Source organism: Marmota flaviventris (assembly GCF_047511675.1).
Source record: "Marmota flaviventris isolate mMarFla1 chromosome 5 unlocalized genomic scaffold, mMarFla1.hap1 SUPER_5_unloc_1, whole genome shotgun sequence".
In the NCBI taxonomy this organism is placed as follows: domain Eukaryota; kingdom Metazoa; phylum Chordata; class Mammalia; order Rodentia; family Sciuridae; genus Marmota; species Marmota flaviventris.
Genome location: NW_027287679.1, coordinates 864,870 through 882,361, shown reverse-complemented (window position 1 = coordinate 882,361; position 17,492 = coordinate 864,870). Strand labels below are relative to the sequence as shown.

Here is a 17,492-nt window from a genome sequence, read left to right as displayed (position 1 = left end):
AATAAACATTTTGATGCTAATTAAATAAAAAATATTCTACATAATATTAAAATATGAATACTACATGGTCACAGTTCCCAAGGAATTGGAGCTAACATTATGGTTGGACAAGATAGGTGCCCGTAGGTCTGTAACACACATGGCTGCACCTGGGGAAATGCTCAGCTCAGGCACACGTGGTTTCCACCTGTGACATGTGCATGCTGTCATGCAAAAGGGACTGAGAGAAGATCCCAGAGCTCAGGGCTGAGGAGAGACTAGGTGTTGTCCTCAGATAACTGCAGGAGCTGGGAGAGGAGGGCCAGGACCTGGGACAGGATACCAGGGGAAAGTGACAGCACAAGCAAAGGCAAAATTCAGGCAGTTGACAAAGCAGGGGTAGAAAACGTATGCATGGTGCCTTCTTTCCTCCCCTGCTTTTATTTTATTATTATTATTTTTAAAAAGCCATGTAATATTCATATTTTAATGTTATTTAGATGGAATTTTTATTTAATTAGCATCAAATGTTCATCAAATAAGTGAAACACTGAATATTTGGTACCTTAGCTTACTTGATTATTAAATTGCATGGTTTTAAAACTCAAGGACAGGGAGTGTAGCTCCGTGGTATTGAACTCAGGAGAACTGAGCCACATCCCTAGCCCTTTGTATTTTTTTCTTTAGAGAGAGTCTCACTATGTTGCTTAGGGTTTTGCATTATATGCTCAATTATTGTCCTCAGTGACCCAGACTTTGTAAGAGCAGTGAGAAATGATCAGACTTGCCCTTTACAAGTGCTGCCAATGGGTGAGAAGCAAGAAGAGAGCATCTGGGAGAGCAGATGGGTGGAGACAGAGAGCTGAAAGGGGCAGGTAAGGGTACTGAGGAGCTATCTGGGCTGAGCGGGTGTGGGCGTGCCCTTGGTGAGTGTGAGCCCCTACCCCCGGTCTGTGCCCAGAGTGGAAGGAATCAGTGGTTTGCAAAGTGCGGTCTGTTTTCCTCTTGGCACACTCCTTTTCAGGGTTTCATGGCTGTGAAACAAGGATCTTGCTGTGTTTTGGAAAAACAGTAGGAAATTTCTAATGCTTTGCTGCAGTGAAACTGGAGACACAACATACGTGAGGGTTCTGCATCCCTCCGGTTGCTGGACCACACTGAAGAGCACAGTCTGTAACACCTGGGGAAAGGGTAGCAAAGCACAATGCAGTGCAGAGTCATAAGTGTCAAAGACAAGTGTTTAATGTTCTATCATAAATCTGAAAAAATCAGGATGCTTTTGGAATAAAAAATCGTCACTTTAGATAATGAGTTGAAGTTCATTTTTTAATATCCTCTATTGATAAAACTATAAAAGAACTGTGGAGGGTGGAAAGTTTTTGCTGAATAATAAGTAGTATCTAAAACTTAAATCCCTAGACAGATGAATGATTGCTACTCAAAGCTATCTGCACAGAGTCAACTGTTGAAATGCAAGGTCTTTCTCTCCCACCCGTGCCTGTTTGCAGGGTGAACAGTACCCACACCAGCTGAGAGTATTCAGACTTCAGTACATATGCATGTATTTGAACAGGTAATACCATCAAAAGCATGTGGCCAAATGGATTGCTTTCACTTTACGATAATAAGGATTTCTGTATCTTCCAAAGCATGTTAAGGACTTTGATTCAAGTTCTTTGCCTAATTTAGAAATAAATCAGTGTACATTAGGTAAAGACACCTGCATTATTTTCCACATTTTTTTGTTTTTGTACTTTCTTCAATGTGCTCCAAGGATACAGCTTGACGATATGGAAGCCATTTTCTAGGAATGGCTAAGGAAACCAACTTAAATGAATTACCTTCCTTTAAATTGACATTTAAAAGCATGTTTATGTCTTTTACTATTCTCTTAGGTGATTATTCTGTAGACATTATGGCTCTGTATCAGTTTGGTATTGGGTTCAAAAGGCCTGCTATGGTTAGGAACCCTGAAATTGCATAACAGAAACTTCCCTTTTCCTGGGGAGATTTTAAAGAGGTGACCTGAGAGTAGAAGAAGAACAGGAAGGAAGCAGGCAATGCGACAGAGTAGAGGGCAAGGTGGGCAGAGGGTAGAAGGAGGCTGGACAGCACCAGCCCATGCAGTATGCATGCATGAAATACTATAGTGAGACTGGAGTAGCATGTTCAATTTATAGTGTTAATAACTAAAACTTAGAAAAGAAAAAAATGAAGCACTGACCTACAACATGATTTTCAGCTCAGTAGACTATCATGGGGATGCTGCTGGTTCTGTGCCTAGAAACTGTGTCACAATACACAGGGTGGACTAGATGTCATTTATTTAAATTAAGATTCATAATACTAAATCCATGGCCTCTTCACTGAATATCTACAACAGTTGATTAAAGATGATATTGTCTTGTTATCTAGAAACTCCTCTTTGTGCTAAGATAGAGATAACAGGGATTGCATGGTTTTCCTCCCAACCAGAAACAACAAAAAGAACACTGAGAATATATTGAACAACCGTTGTTCAAACATGGGCATCAAGTTACAGAGAAGAGGAATCCGAGAAAGACTGGGAACAGATGAGATGAGCTGCAGCCCAAGAGTTTCCAGGCTGTGGTCCAAATGGGGACGGAGGTGGACCCCAGTGGTCTTAATAATGCAGTAGAGAAGGGGGGGCATCTGGAATGATCAGAGGAGCAAGACTCGTGAAGAGTGTGAGGTCCTTGGGAAGCATCCTCCAGTCTTTAGCTGAAGACCCATCCACCATACGTGTGAGGAAAAGTTTCAAAGCACTGGAAGAAATCTGGAGGAGAAGGGAGTAGATCTGTGGAGGTCCCACAAGTTTGCCAACAGCTCCTTGTCTCAGGATCTGTGATGCCAAAATAACATCAAATTTCATGGGCTCAGGGAAAAATAAAGATTTGACTTGGTAGTAAGGTAAAATTATCCCTAGAAAAAATGCTACTCTGTACTAACAAAGATTAAAAACTATTGCAAAAAAAAAAGTCAAGCTGCTTTTAAGACAATGTCAAAATGTGTACTAATAAAACTGCTCAATACCAATAATGAAAAAATGAAAAAATAAGACATCTAAAAATTACATGCAGAGATTCTGCAACAATGCAAAACAAATTCTTTAAAATACGTCTCACAACCATAGCAGAACACACTATCTTCCCAAGCTAATGCAGCACAATCACAATCAAAACTTGTAGACTTCCTGGCTGAATTCTGTTGATCTGTCAAGGACAGATACTAATCCTTCTTTATGGCTGTGCATATGGATCATAAAATATGCCTTAAAAATGAGGAAAACAGGGACTGGGGTTGTGGCTCAATGATAGAGCACTTGCCTAGCACCTGTGAGGCACTAGGTTCAATCCTCAGCACCATATAAAAATAAATAAAATAAAGGTATTTTGTCCATCAACAACTAATTTTTTAATAAAGGGAATAGAAATTATAAAATATGTGCTCTCAGACCACAATAGAATGAAATTGGGAACCAACAGCAGAAACACAGCCATATAAATCCCAAAATATTTGAAGATTGCATAATATCTTTGAATAGCACATGGGTCAAGAGGAAATTACACTACAAATTTAAATATGTTTTGAAACCAAATTAAAACCTATAAAATTAATTGGATGCAATGAAATTAATTCTTAATGAGAAAATCGTGGAATTGTTAAGAATTTTTATCATGAAAAGGTTTTAAAATTTGTCAAAATTTTAAGATAATCATTCGGTATTCACCTTCACTTTGTTAATGTGGCCTTTATTGATTTATGGATACTGAACCACTGTAGCAATCAGAAATTAAACCTACTTGAACATGGCATATGACTTATTTTGATGTACTGCTGAATTCGGTTTGGTTGAACACTTTTGCATCAGGGATACAGAGCTACTTTTATTATCTTGTTGTGACAACTCCTGGCTTTGGTGTCAGAGTATTCATGGCCTTGGGAAATGAGTTTGGGTGTGTTACTTCCTCTTCAATTGATTGGGAGTGTTTGAGAAGGACTAGTATCTGTCCTTGACAGATTGGCAGAATTCAGCCAGGAAGTCTACAAGTTTTGAGTGTTTATTTCTTGGGAGATGTTTTCATTACTGGTTCACTCTCCATACTTGTAAGTTTGTTCGACTTGTCTTAGGCTTCCTGCTCGTACTTCCACAAAACCAAGGGCGTGAGTGATAGACTCACAGCTAACAGAATACTCAACAGCAAGCACCTGACGGCCTTTATTCCCACATCAGGAAGAAGACAAGCCCACTGCCACCATTTCTACCAACGCATTATTGAGGGTCCTAGTAAGAGCAACTAGGCAAGAGGAAAATAAGAGGTCCCAATCAGAAAGAGAGACAGTAAATGCTTCCATTTTGCATGTGTGACACTACATAAAACCTAAATACGCTACCCAAACTCTATTAGAACTAATGAGAGAATTCAGTAAAGCTGCACAAATAAAAATCAACATCCATATGTCAGCAGGTTTTCTATAGGCTGACAAGAAAATAACTGGAAGTAAAAAAACTAACCTCTTTTTGATTTCAATACACAACCAAAGTCAAGAAAAAATGTAACTAAGGAGCTGAAATATCTGCCTAGACTTCCGTAAAACACTGATGTAATAAACTGAAGTCACAAACAGGTGGAAAGACACCCTGTGTTCACAGGTTGGAAGAATTAACAAAAGTGTCCATGTCACCCAAGCAATAGACACACTTAATGGAATTCCTGCTTAAAAATTCCAGTATCATTCTTCCCTTAAGTAGGAAAAAAGTCCTGAAAGTATTATGGAAACCTAAATAGCCAAATAATCTTTAGGGAAACAATGAAGGGTGTATCCTACCACGTCACTTCTAAATATATCACAAAGCTGTTCTCATCAAAATTGATTGGCATTGGCTTTGAAAGACTCATCGACCAAGGAACAGGATCTAGAAGAGAGCAAAACATACACATTTCCAATCAATGCATTTTGACAAATGGATCAAAAACAAACATGGGGAAATAACGTTTCCTTCAATGAAATGATGCGAGCAAACCTGGATGTTCACACACAGAGTGGTGAAGCTGGTCCCTTTCCTCAAATCAGACAGCAGATAAACTCCTTGTCCTTCAGTAAAGTTTATCATGAATTGCAGCATCTCAGTCACATCTGTTGGCTCCACTTCTATTTCTCATTTTCTTGCTATGTCTGCAGGTTCTTCATTCATGTTTTAAACCCCTCCCAGTCTCCATGAGGAATGACACTCTGACCTCCTCCCACTAATCCTGACTGTCCTTAGAGACATCTGGAATGGCAAATCTTGTCCAAGGGGTTTCAATTTACCTTGCTCATGTCCATCAGAGCAGCCACTCTCTCTAGCCTTGCAAAATGTATCATGATTATATAATATAAATGTACATCATTATATAAATACATATTATACATGTATTATCTAAAGCCTAAGGCTGGCCTTAAATTTACTCCTGACCATGAGCAACAAAAAAGATGTATGTCAGCACCCATGAAAACACCGCTCCTCTCATTTGCATCCCCCTCAGCGCTCCTGGAAAATCACATGCTTTATCAGTGAACAGCAATATTTTAAAATCACCTTTATCAGAGCACTAGGTAGCAACAGGAGACTTCAGCCTCAGTGGTCTGTGTTGTGAACAGATGTGCTCATATCAATTTTTGTTACCCCACTTATGGAGCAGAGGCATAGCCAGTCTTGTAGAGCTCTTAGTGATGGGAAGATTCCCAGGACAGTGAATTAGCCTTGAATTCGACTTACACTCACCAGCTGCACAAAGGCAAAAACAGTGGCAGGATGTCCTAGATACTAAGCCGGGCAGGGACTTCTCCTCTCCAGCTGTGAACGTCCCATGTGGCATCTTCCATGATGAGGTTGTTCCATCTGCATTTAAAACCTCTTTTTTAGTGCAACCAACATCACCAGTGATCTGATACACACCCATGGTGACTACCAAGAAGTTCATGTAAAATGTTTCCTACATAAAACAGTGTAGTTTAAGCTAATAACAGCCTTACTTTGGTCACGTAAAAAAACTCAACACTTTTAGGGTTGGGGTTGTGGCTCAGAGGTAGAGCGCTTGCCTAGCATGTATGAGGCACTGGGTTCGATCCTCAGCACCACATAAATATAAAAAAGAGATATTGTGTCCACCTATAACTAAAAAGTAAATATTTAGAAACAAAAACAAAAAAACCTTTAACACTTTTAATACCCTTGTATGTCACAATTTCCATATAATGTTTATCTCTTGATCAAATGCTGGGAGAAAGAGTGGGGCCCTCAGATGGGCCTCTGTGTCCAGCAGCTGAGAACAGGGCTGGAAGCAGTGGTGTAAGCACACTCTGCTGGGGAGACAATCTTCAGGCACAATCTGGACACAGAAGATTCCTCAGGCCCATGCATGGCAGCAAGGGCTAGGTGGTGTAGGCCTGGATCCAGATGTGAGTGATGTGTGCCAGCTGGGCTGGTAGCTAGCATGTGCAGGATTGTAGAGACTGGCTGTGAGCCAGCAACAAAGGTTAGGCTGTCCACCTGGGCCTGAGCAGCTAGACTGCAAAACTGTAGTCAAATGCACCAACATGCAGCCCCGGGGCGAGCTGCGTATACACACACACTGGAGGAGGCAGGACCCAGGCAGGAGAACAGCTTCAGAGGCTCAGCTTGGCAGCACACAGCAATTTATCTGCAGAAGTCAGCTGTGCATACTTAGGCAGTGGGGAATGACTCTCGATTGGGATTTCAGAGCTCTTTGCTGACACATTTGTACTAGTAGCTGTTCTGTGACCTTGGGATAAAGTGTCCCTAGAAGTGCCAGCTGGGCTGGCTCTAGAAAGAAGGGTTCTTTATGCACCTGGAGAATGTGGCGGCTGCTGATGAGGAACTCTGGGCCAAGGTAACTGAGTGGGAATAGCTCAGGGCACTCTAAGAGGAGATTGGAGCAGGGTGGTGGACCAGCCACCCAGAGATGGGCCAGGTCCCCAGGGTGGAGTGAGCACAGTAATGACAGTATTGAGCCTCTGGTGGCAGGACTGCCTGAGTGGCTCCACAGAGGGAGAAAAGAACGAGGTGGTGGATCAGAAACCCAGGAGATGGAAGACTGCAGGGCTGGTCCCTTGACTGGGACATATGTCTTGCAGCTCTGGATGACTCCTGGGAGCAGAGGGCGGGGAGCTGGCTCAGGTACCTGAAGCCTGCAGATGAAAAAATCATTATGGTGTGATGGTGAAAGGTATACGGAGTCCTCTGTTATGTTGGAAGTTAGAGTTGCCAGCAGCAGAAGTTGGCAGGTTTCTCTACAGAGAAGCTGCTGGGCACACTGATGGTACATCAGCGTCCTGACAGCCAAGAGGGCAGAAGTGATGCAAACTTCTGAGTCCCGTGCCTAGTAGGGGACTAGGGGCATGTGGTGACTCCAGTCACATGGGTGATACTGAAAAGTCCCAACCCCCTTTCTTATTTCCCAACTGACTCCAAATACCTCCCTCACGTCGGTCTACCCAGACAGAGGTGGGGGTTGGAGCCGGATGCTTGGGCAGGGTCCTGAAATGCAGGGAACGCTGCTGAACCCCCACTCTTCTTTTCTCTGCAAGAGGATTATGCAAGCCAAGGAGTTTCATCTCCATCCTGTGCAGTGCTAACTTAAGGGATGGGATGATGAAGACAAATTCAAAATGTTCTTCTGATGGGTTTGGGAAAGGTTTTTGCAGAACTTTTTTTTTTTTTTTTCCATGCTGCATTACTCTTCCACTTAAGTGCATCCTAATGTCTCCATTGCTTTCTTTTTTCCTAAAAAGACCAGATCTCCAACACTGCCATCATGTTGACATTCAATTTCAATAAATTGAAATGGGAGCATTTTGAAGCCAAAAGCATGAAAGAAAATGAGTTTTTTAAAAAATGAATTTTATGCCAATATGAAGCAAGAAAAAAACATTTAGAGAAGGAGGCAAACATTCCAGGAGAGGAAGTCGAAAGTCAGCATCAGGACACTCCTCCCAGCCAGTCCACCCCAATGAAGTTTTAACCAAGCTCTCAAAAACCGAAGGGTTGAGAGAAGATTCTGAAGGTTGCAAGAGAAAAATCAGTCCATCCCACATGGGCATCACAATGCATCTGACAGCAGACTTCCCAGCAGAGGGCTTATAGGGCAGGGGAGAGTGGGATGAGATGTTCTCATTACTGAAGAAATGAAACTTCCCAATGAGAACTCTGCACCCAGAATGTGCCGTTTCTTAGAAACGAGAGATAAAGATATCCCCAGACAATCAAAAGCTGAGAGGTGTGCCCTTCCATAAGTTTTGGATGCTTTTCAAATACACATTCTACACCTTTGGCATCTCAAGTCCCTCTTATAATACTAGGAATAAGGAGGAAGGAAGGAAGGAAGCACAGGGGGATGGAAGAAGAAAGGAGGGAAGGAGGAGACACTCAAATAGGGCAAGGATCTGCCGAGCAGCATGGTGCACAGCAGACTAAGGCCCAAACAGCCCCTGTGTCCAGCAGAGCGTGAAGGATAAACAAATGTGGCCCCTGTTGAATAGTGTGAATACTGTGAGTCACTCATGAAATGAGGTTTTGGCACGTGCTACGAAGTGCATACCCTTGAAAACACTGTGGAATGTGAAAGACGATGAAGAGCAGCTCACATACTGTAGGAACACAGTCATTAAATACACATAGTAAAATAAATAGGAAAAGAGGAAGACTAGTATTTATCACAGGCTTCAGCAGGAGATAGGAGGAGATCTAGCCTCCCATGGGTGTGGGGCTCTGTTTGCAGTGCTGGAGACTTTGGGGAGTCAGGACCTGGTGCACGTGCATCACAGTGAATGACCTGAAAGCCACCAGATAGCTCACCCTACAGGGGTGAATTTATTTGGCAGGAATGTAAAACATATCCAGATCCATTCAGCTGGTGTCAGGTCTCAAGTGTGAATCCAGCCACAATGGCCCTGGCACTAAACCCTGTCCTCCACAATGTCCTGGCCTATATTTATTCATGGTTTTCCAAAGTTCCATTTATGTAAGACACTGTGATATGTTCAGAGTTCTTAAAGACATGCAAGCAATGAGCTGTGTCACTCTCTCCAATCTGAACATGGCAAATACATAATCCTGTCATTCAGAGAGGGAATGGTGGAGGGCATCACAGATTAGCAAGCTCAGGGCACAGGCTAGTCATCTGGGCCCCTCAGAATGCAGGACTTGGTCTCTGAGGCACACACAGAAGCCCCAGTGAACCCCCACCAGAGAGGACTGCTGGGTTCCCCATTCCCACAGTGCCTGATTCCATGATCCCCACACACCTGCACAGGTAAAATATGTCTACTAGTTCAACCTCATGTCCACCCTGTAGTTGACTGGTCTTTCCCCTGTACTCTGGAGAGCACTGCCTGCCTGAGTCACTGTGAGCTAGCCCCATCATCAGGAGGTGGGTGCTGTGTTCCCGGAGGACCTCTGGGGACTGCAGGGACACAGTCACATTTTATATAAAGAGAGCACACCAGCCTGTTTGCACAACCTGAAACTGTGTCTGTGTGCCTCTGGAGATGTCCTGAAAGCCTGTCTGTCTGGAAACTCCTGGGAGACCAGATTTCAGCCAGAGATTTGGAGAAGACAGCAGGGGAGACTGCTTTACTTCAGGAGGAGAACACACGACCCTCAGAGTAAGTGTTTTATAATTCAACCAATGACCCAGCTGTAGTGAGGTGGCAAAGAAAGTGATTTTATTAGAAGAATAAGTCAGAACTGTTGTCTTGAAATCATAAGAGAATAGAAGCACGCAGAGTAATTATCACATGTTTTATTGCTATATTTCTAAATCCACAGTGGCACTATCAGGGACAGGGGTGCATTCATAGATAACGTGAAAGCTAAAACTTGGGGAATAAGTCTTTCTTTATGCTGTCTCTATGAATTTAAAAGTTTTAGTGTCAAACCACTTTGCTTAATTTTAACTTGAATAATGTGCATAGTTGTATATATGTAAATTTTATAAAGAAGATAAAAGACATTAATATAAAGTCAAAATCGTAACATACAAAAGAAATCACAGCAGACCACAGGAATTTTTTAAAGGAACAATGGATTGATAGAGACAGGTGCAAACACAAGCAAAACTCGGACAACTCTGGAAAAAGTTAGCAAAACACATGGTCCTCACAGGGACAGCCCGGTTAATGTGACTCAAAACTTGAGCAAGGGAAAATCAGACAGAAAATAGCCATGCCACCACTCTCAGGACTTAGCGAGGCAGGGTTGTACCTCAAGTGGGGAGTCAGCAATTAATGAACTTCTTACTAGGAAAGGATTGAAATACCTTTGCAATGTTAATGAATAAAAGGGGGGAAACTAAAAGTAATAGATCCTATCTACCAGACCCAGCCAGAATTGACCGCACACAGCAGCATCCTACAGTTCGTGGAGGTAAGAGCATGGAGTGGAAGGTTCTGGCAAGCAACAGAACATGAGGAAAACAGCCAAAGAGAGTGAGTGTGGCAGAGGCTTTCAAAGAGAGTAGGTGTGATCCCAGGGGGCTTACTTCAACTCGAGCTGTGACTTCAAATTCAGTTACAGCTTCAACTTTGCTCCAAGCATTCACTGAGTCATAATTTGCAGAATTGAAAGATTTCCATAGAACAACATTGTAAAATCATATATAAATCAGCAGCTTACCACCCATTCTGCAAGTCAGGGCAGTGGCAGGCTTTAGGAATCTGTGGAGACTCTCAATACTGATTTCTGCACATAGGGACAGGACAGTGAATAGAGACATGTCTCTTGATGACAGGCAGACCATGCTGGAGGGCACTGAGCCCTTCCTTGCTGGGTGTCCACATCCACCCAAAAGTGCTGGTCAGCTCCTAATGACACTTTCGTGGAACTGTGACCTTACTCTAACACAGGGATTTCAGATGCACTGGGTACTCAGTCTTCATTGAGACGATGACTCGGTGCTGGGTGTTACAGAAGACAGGGAACCTCCTGAGCTCTGAGTCCAATCTACTCAGAAGAGGTGAAGCCAATCAGGAGGCCACTAGTGGACGTCCCTCCATGCACAGATTACCTAATACAGCAGTAAACACTTGGAGGAAGAACATCTGAGGTGGTTGTTGACTTTTGTGTGCCCCTTGTCTTCTTTCCTCTGCCTCCCAGTCGACAGCATCTCCACAAGATGGCCAACTCCACCATGCTGACCGAGTTTCTCCTCATGGGCTTTGCTGAAGGCTGGAAACTAAGGTTCCTCTACTCCATGTTATTCTTACTCATGTACCTGGCCACCCTCTTGGTGAACCTTCTCATCGTCACCGTCACCACTGCTGACCAGAACCTGCACACGCCCATGTACTTCTTCCTCAGGAACCTGTCCGTCTTGGACATGTGTTATATTTCCGTCACTGTCCCCACTGCCTGTGTCAACTCTCTCACTGGCCACAGGGCCATTTCAGTGGCTGGCTGTGCAACCCAGATCTTCCTAGTCATTTTTTGTGCCTTTGTGGAGATTCTGTTTCTCACCATCATGGCCTGGGACCGCTGTGTGGCCATCTGCCAGCCCCTCCATTATTCAACTATCATAAACCTCCAATTCTGTGTCCACCTGACCCTGGCTTCCCTGCTCAGTGGCCTGGTCTACGCAGGTGCACACACTGGAAACACATTACAGCTGAACTTCTGTGGCTCTAACGAGGTCCCTCAGTTCTTCTGTGATGTCCCCTCCCTGCTGAGGCTCTCTTGCTCTGATACGTCCAGCAATGAGCTCTCCATTTTCATCTCCGCTGTGGTGGTCTGTGGAGGCTGCTTTATTTTCATCGCCATGTCCTATGTGCGCATATTTTCTACTGTGCTCAGGTTCCCCACACAGGAGCAGGGGAAGGCCTTCTCCACCTGCATCCCCCACATCCTCGTGGTGACCGTCTTCCTCAGTTCTATCTCTTACGTGTGTCTACAGCCATCAGTGACCTCTGAGGGGACTCAGGACATTGGTCCTTCTGTGTTTTACACTATAGTTCCTCCCCTCTTGAATCCTATCATCTACAGTCTCAGAAACAAACAGGTAAAGGAAGCTGTGCGGAAAGTCATATTGAGAATGGTTTATTCCAGAAAAAAATAAAGATATTTAAAATGGTAATTCTCATTTCACCCAATGACTTAGAAACTTTAAGAAAGCATTTCTTCTCTGCATTTTACATATTAGACCTCCTGCCACAGTACCATCCCCTTGAGGCCTATAGACTCAAGTGTTTTCAGGAAATGCTGTGCATTTCATTTACAATTTTTATTCTCCTTCCCCACATTTAAAAAAATTTCAGCAACTCTTTAATACGTATGTTTCATAAAATTTGGATAAAATGCAAAAGACTAGATGATATCTTGATCTTATCTTTAGCAATATCAATGCTAATAATGCAGTGAAGAAGACCTTAACAAATTATATCTGATCCAGGCTGCAGGCATAGAGCACTTGGATGAGGAGGAGGATGCCTGTCTGTAGGGATTTTAACTGTGGAAGTGTACAGGGAAGCGTTCCCCTGGTGAGCAAACTCCCTCATGGTGACAGGCACCTGGTTTCCACCCTTAGAAAGCCCTGCAATCTCTCTTAGGATCTAGTCATATAGCTAATATATGTGCCAAGTCTAGCTGGCATGGCAATGACTTGAGAAGCCTCTGTGTTAGAGCCTCACCAAGCCTCAACCTTGATTGCAGCCACATAGCTCCTGGGAATAAAGGATCTTGCTTGCTTGACAACTACAATGTTTCACCAAGCTCTGCTGCTCCTGGATCTGCTGCCTAACACTAACTTCAGACAATGGACTTTCTGGAGAGCTGCACAAAGCCCCTAACATTGCATATTGTAACTGAATTGTAACTGCAGAATATCTAACCTTACTGATACTCTAAACAATAACGAGCTTATGGTACTAATGACCCAATGTAACCTATTAGCATGAATAAAAATAACTCCTCAAACAAAGAGCCACTCTGCCATCTTCCCTGCATCTGCACCTTGTCTCTGTCTCCTCTTTATTATTAGTCCTTACACCTGTCATTTCAGAACAGACTCACAGGACAAACATGTGCTGTCCACCTTCCCCACAGACTCCTACACAGGCACCCAGACCTGTACCAGGGTGAGTGCATGAGGGGCAAGGACACTGCCAGAACTCACAGGCACTGTGGGACAGCAGCACTTAACTGAAATGTGGGACATCACCATGTCCCCCAGTGAGGGGGATACACAGGAGGCCGATGGTCAGGAAGGGTGAGCTCAGGGCCATGTCACAATGGGTCCCATGCCCCTGAATAAGTCCTGTGGAGACCTTTCAGACTCACAGTGCTCAGCTGGAGAAGCCACATCCAGCAGCTGCCAAACCCCGCACTGGCCCCTGACCTGTGGAGGGAAGGTGGATCTGGCAAGGGTGTGCTGTCCATAAGAGAAGCTCTGAGCGCAGTGCAAGCAATGGAACTCCACACTCTGTGCTGGAGGGACTGTGGGATATGGGACCCTGCCTCCACCAGGACTTGAGGAGAAAACACACTGGGCGGGTCTTGCTCTTCACCACAGAGAGTGGGACAGGCCGCATGGAGCCACCCAGGGGCGTCCCAGCCAGCTGTGGCCCCCAGTGCTCAGACTGGCAGCACATTTGGGACAGGCATTCCCTCCACCCGATGCTGTGGTCTGTGACCATCCCCACCATACCCTGTGACAGTGTCCCCAGTGATAGTGAGTTGATGTTCTGTTTCCTGAACCCCTCAGCAGGCTGGCTCCTGGCCCCCTCTGAGAGCTGGCTGACTGATACTGTGGGGGCCCCTTTGAAGCCACTTACGCATGAGGAGCCCTTTTTGGACCAGATCCTGAGTGGAAACAACTGCCTGCCCTCTTTGCCATGGGCACTGCTGGTCTCTTCCCGTCCACTTGCTGTCCTCTCAGCTGGGCAGTGCATGCAGGCCCCTCCCCCAGCCAGGGGGCAGAGAGGCAGTACCCTGGCTCTGTGCTTTGCTCCCACTTGCCTTTCTGCCTCTCTGTGCTGCGTGGGTTCCCACCTGTTGCCCTGACCCTTCTCTATCTGACCATATGGCGGCCACTTCTATTCCAACATCTTGGCCCTCCTATCTTCTACCCAAATCTCCAGGGTCCATTTCCTCTTTGTGACCGAAGCAGTCATGCACGTCGCAACTTCAAGGTTTCAGAGAAGGAAGAGGACAGTTTTGCCCTCCCTAATGCAGACGGGTTCTCCAGGAGAGCATCACTTTGTGTGGTGCCAATGCTGCGGCTGAATTCCACTCTGGCTCATCCGAGAGGAATATATTTAATCACTGGGAACCACCAGGGACCAGTCTTTGTCCTTGTTGCAGATGGAGACACACTGGCCATGTGTCCCGCCTGTGCAGTGACCTCCAGTGCTAATCCGAAATTCTTTCCTGCATCTGATGTTTCAAATTGGTCTAGCTGAGCTCTGACAGGCACATCCTGGTCTGTGGGTGTCACCTTCTCTTTGCACTTACCAGAACTATCCCGAAAGTCCTGGGCTGGACTTCTCAGTTGTGCAGCCTAGGCGAGGTGGCTCATTCTCTGATGTCCACCTCTCACTGTTCCTCAGGTCTCCAGGTTCCTGTTGATCTTGCCTGCTGAGTTCACAGACTGTCCCAGGAAAGACTCTGAAGCCAGTCACTCATGCAGGCAGCTGAGCATCTTGAGCTTCAGCAGGGGCCACTGTCTTGGGTAATGGTAGAGGGATGGTCCTCATCTACTATGAGCCTCCAGCTGCAACGAGTGAGCACTCCTCCTGACTCCCCTGGGCTGGAGAGGAGCCAAGTCCACATGCAGGAGCCATGGGGCCAGAGGAAAAGCTCCTACTCATCACATAGGTCACCCATAGAGCCACTCTGAATGCAGCACTGTAAATCCAGTTTCTTCAAAGAAGATGCACCTGGCCAGGGCTCTTGCATTCTTCTGTGTAAGGGTTCTGCCTGAGGAAATGTACAAGACAGCAAATTTCCTCTGATGAGCAAAATCCCTTGGGACAGCAGGCATTTTGTTTTTCACACTTAGAGTATTCTGCAGTTTCTCCCAGGAACTAGTGAGATAACTACCACATGTGCAGTGCCTAGCTGATGTGGGAATGTCCTCCATGAGGAGGCACTGTGCAAGAGTTTTACCAGCCTGGACCTTGATCTCAGTTCCTGGGAATAAAGGAACTGGCTTGCTGGGTAGCTACAATGTTTCTCCAAGCTCCTGGACCTCCCCACCTAATAGTAACTTCAGACAATGGACTTTCTTGAGAGCTACACAAAGCTCCTTCCATTGCATATTGCAACTGTGGAATGTAACTGCAGAATAAGCGACCTCCGTGATACAATGAACAATAATGTAGTAATGGCAACAGTGACCTAGGGCAACCTCCTGGTATCAGTAGTGGCCACTGAGACCAACAGCCACTTTCTGCCTCTGCATCCTGTCTCTGAGTCTCCTTTTACACTTCTGAGTTCTCTGTCACTTTCTACATGGTCTTCAGCCTTACAAAAATTTGGAGGAAATCTTTTTTCCCTTAACTCAAGACAAAGCAGCAATGTTCTGGGAGGTATAGTGCTGCCTCCCTGACCTGCACTGGCCACCTGACTTCATCAGACAATTGCCCTTCTCAATCTCTAATAAAACAGGCTCAGGACCCTCCCTGAGCCTCTCTTTCTTAGTTGCAAACTCAGGGTAATATTCTTAATATATAGGTTTTTTGCAGAAGTGTCATTTGGCAATACCTGTGAGGGAGCTGAGTCCATTTAAAACCTGCCCAAGCACTCTTCCAACCCAATTAAAAGTGGCCGGAAATATCGTTCCTGGGCTCTCTTTTATGTGATTATGTACATAAACTCTCTCATCTTCTCCCCAAGGTTGACATTTAGAAATAGCAGTAACACCAACAATCCACCCAGCCCAACCAGAAATGCCAGGAAGGAGAGCAGCCAATAGGACAGTTGGGCTTCTCTCCACCCACAGGGACAACTGACACCTGTGGGTTCTTCCAGTGTCCTTTCCCTCCAGACCCTGTTTCCTAAATCCACCAAGTCAACCACCCCTACAGCTGGGAAGCTAGACATTCTGTGACCCTTCTGCAACCCCAAGAAACCACTCAGAAATTTCCAACAGTGTTCAACATCTCTCACTAAATTTACTTATTCATTTTTGCACTAGGTTTAAGAAAAGGAAACAGACACAAGTCACCATGCAGTGCCCAGATACAATCCCCCAAACCTGTGCTCTGTGTCCTCCAGAGAGTCCCAGAGTCCTACCCAGTGCCACAGCAGACAGACTACATACCTCAAGCTTAATGACCACACCCCACTCAATGCAAAACACACACAGTGTATCCCACACTTGGATGGACAACATTGGATACACAGAAGTTACCAGGCGTTAAAAGAGACACTGCTAACAGAACCCCTGAGGTCTTTAGTCCCAGATAATTAGGGACTGTGCTCAGATGACACAGAAAGGTAGGGTTTCAGTGGACACAGCGAAGATCATAGTAGGTTTCCTAGACCTGTGCCAGAGGTGAACTATGGGCTCACCACCTCCACACCCGGGGACACTCACAGGTCAACCCAAGGGATGGTTCCAAATCCTGATGAAATCCAAGTCAGGAAGCCTCAGTAGACATCGCTCTACCAGGAGATGCATTATCATAAACAATGATGATGTCGATTTTGGTAACACACATAGCACACGTATTACAACATATTTACGTATTGAAGTAATGTATGTTTCCCTATTTATTCAGCTTGCTCACTCAGCCCATTTGATTGTATTTCTCTTAATGTTTTAATGCAACAACTGAAATCTTTCCATCGTTGTTTTCCTAACTCAGGGTTACACTTGCTCCACTCAGTCCTTCTCTCCTGCAATATCTCTTCCCGCCTCATATTCACCCAACTCATCTTTGTCTGCTTTTATACCTTGGATCCTATTTTTTTCTTATTTGCTTGCCCAAATTTTCTCTCCTCCCCCATTCATCCACTTGTTAGTGTAGAAATAATTTTAATACATTTAATAACTAAATTATTGCATTATTCCAGAAAACTATCAAAGTCCCATATAAAAAATAAAGGAACTAGAGAACATTTTTAACACACTTTTTTTCTTAAGATTAGTTGCTACAAAGCTTTGCTATGAAGTGATTTCAGATTACAGGATTTAAGATCTTCTTCTAAAGTTGTACTGATACTGGGGAAAGCAGAGGATACCTGTTGAGGGCAGTAATATTAAATAATGATATTGAAATATTAAATATAATATTTAATAAGTATTAAAGTGATATTAAATTAAATATTAAATATTATCTTTCATACTCATTAAGTATTATATTTATATTCAATAATAAATAACTACACGGCAATTAAGAAAATGACCCTTGCCTCAAAGTAGAACCCATCATCCTCCCAGCAGATGGATACAAACAATATGAAAAATCAAGGGAAAAAACCACCACAAATAGCC

General features: G+C 44.3%; 1 protein-coding gene across 1 annotated transcript; it reads left to right on the top strand.

The window, feature by feature from the left end:
* Positions 1-11,177: 11,177 nt before the first annotated feature.
* On the top strand, positions 11,178-12,113 carry LOC139703623 (olfactory receptor 14C36-like). Its single transcript, XM_071607108.1, has one exon. The coding sequence runs from the start codon at positions 11,178-11,180 to the stop codon at positions 12,111-12,113; it is 936 nt and encodes a 311-aa protein (XP_071463209.1).
* Positions 12,114-17,492: the final 5,379 nt, after the last annotated feature.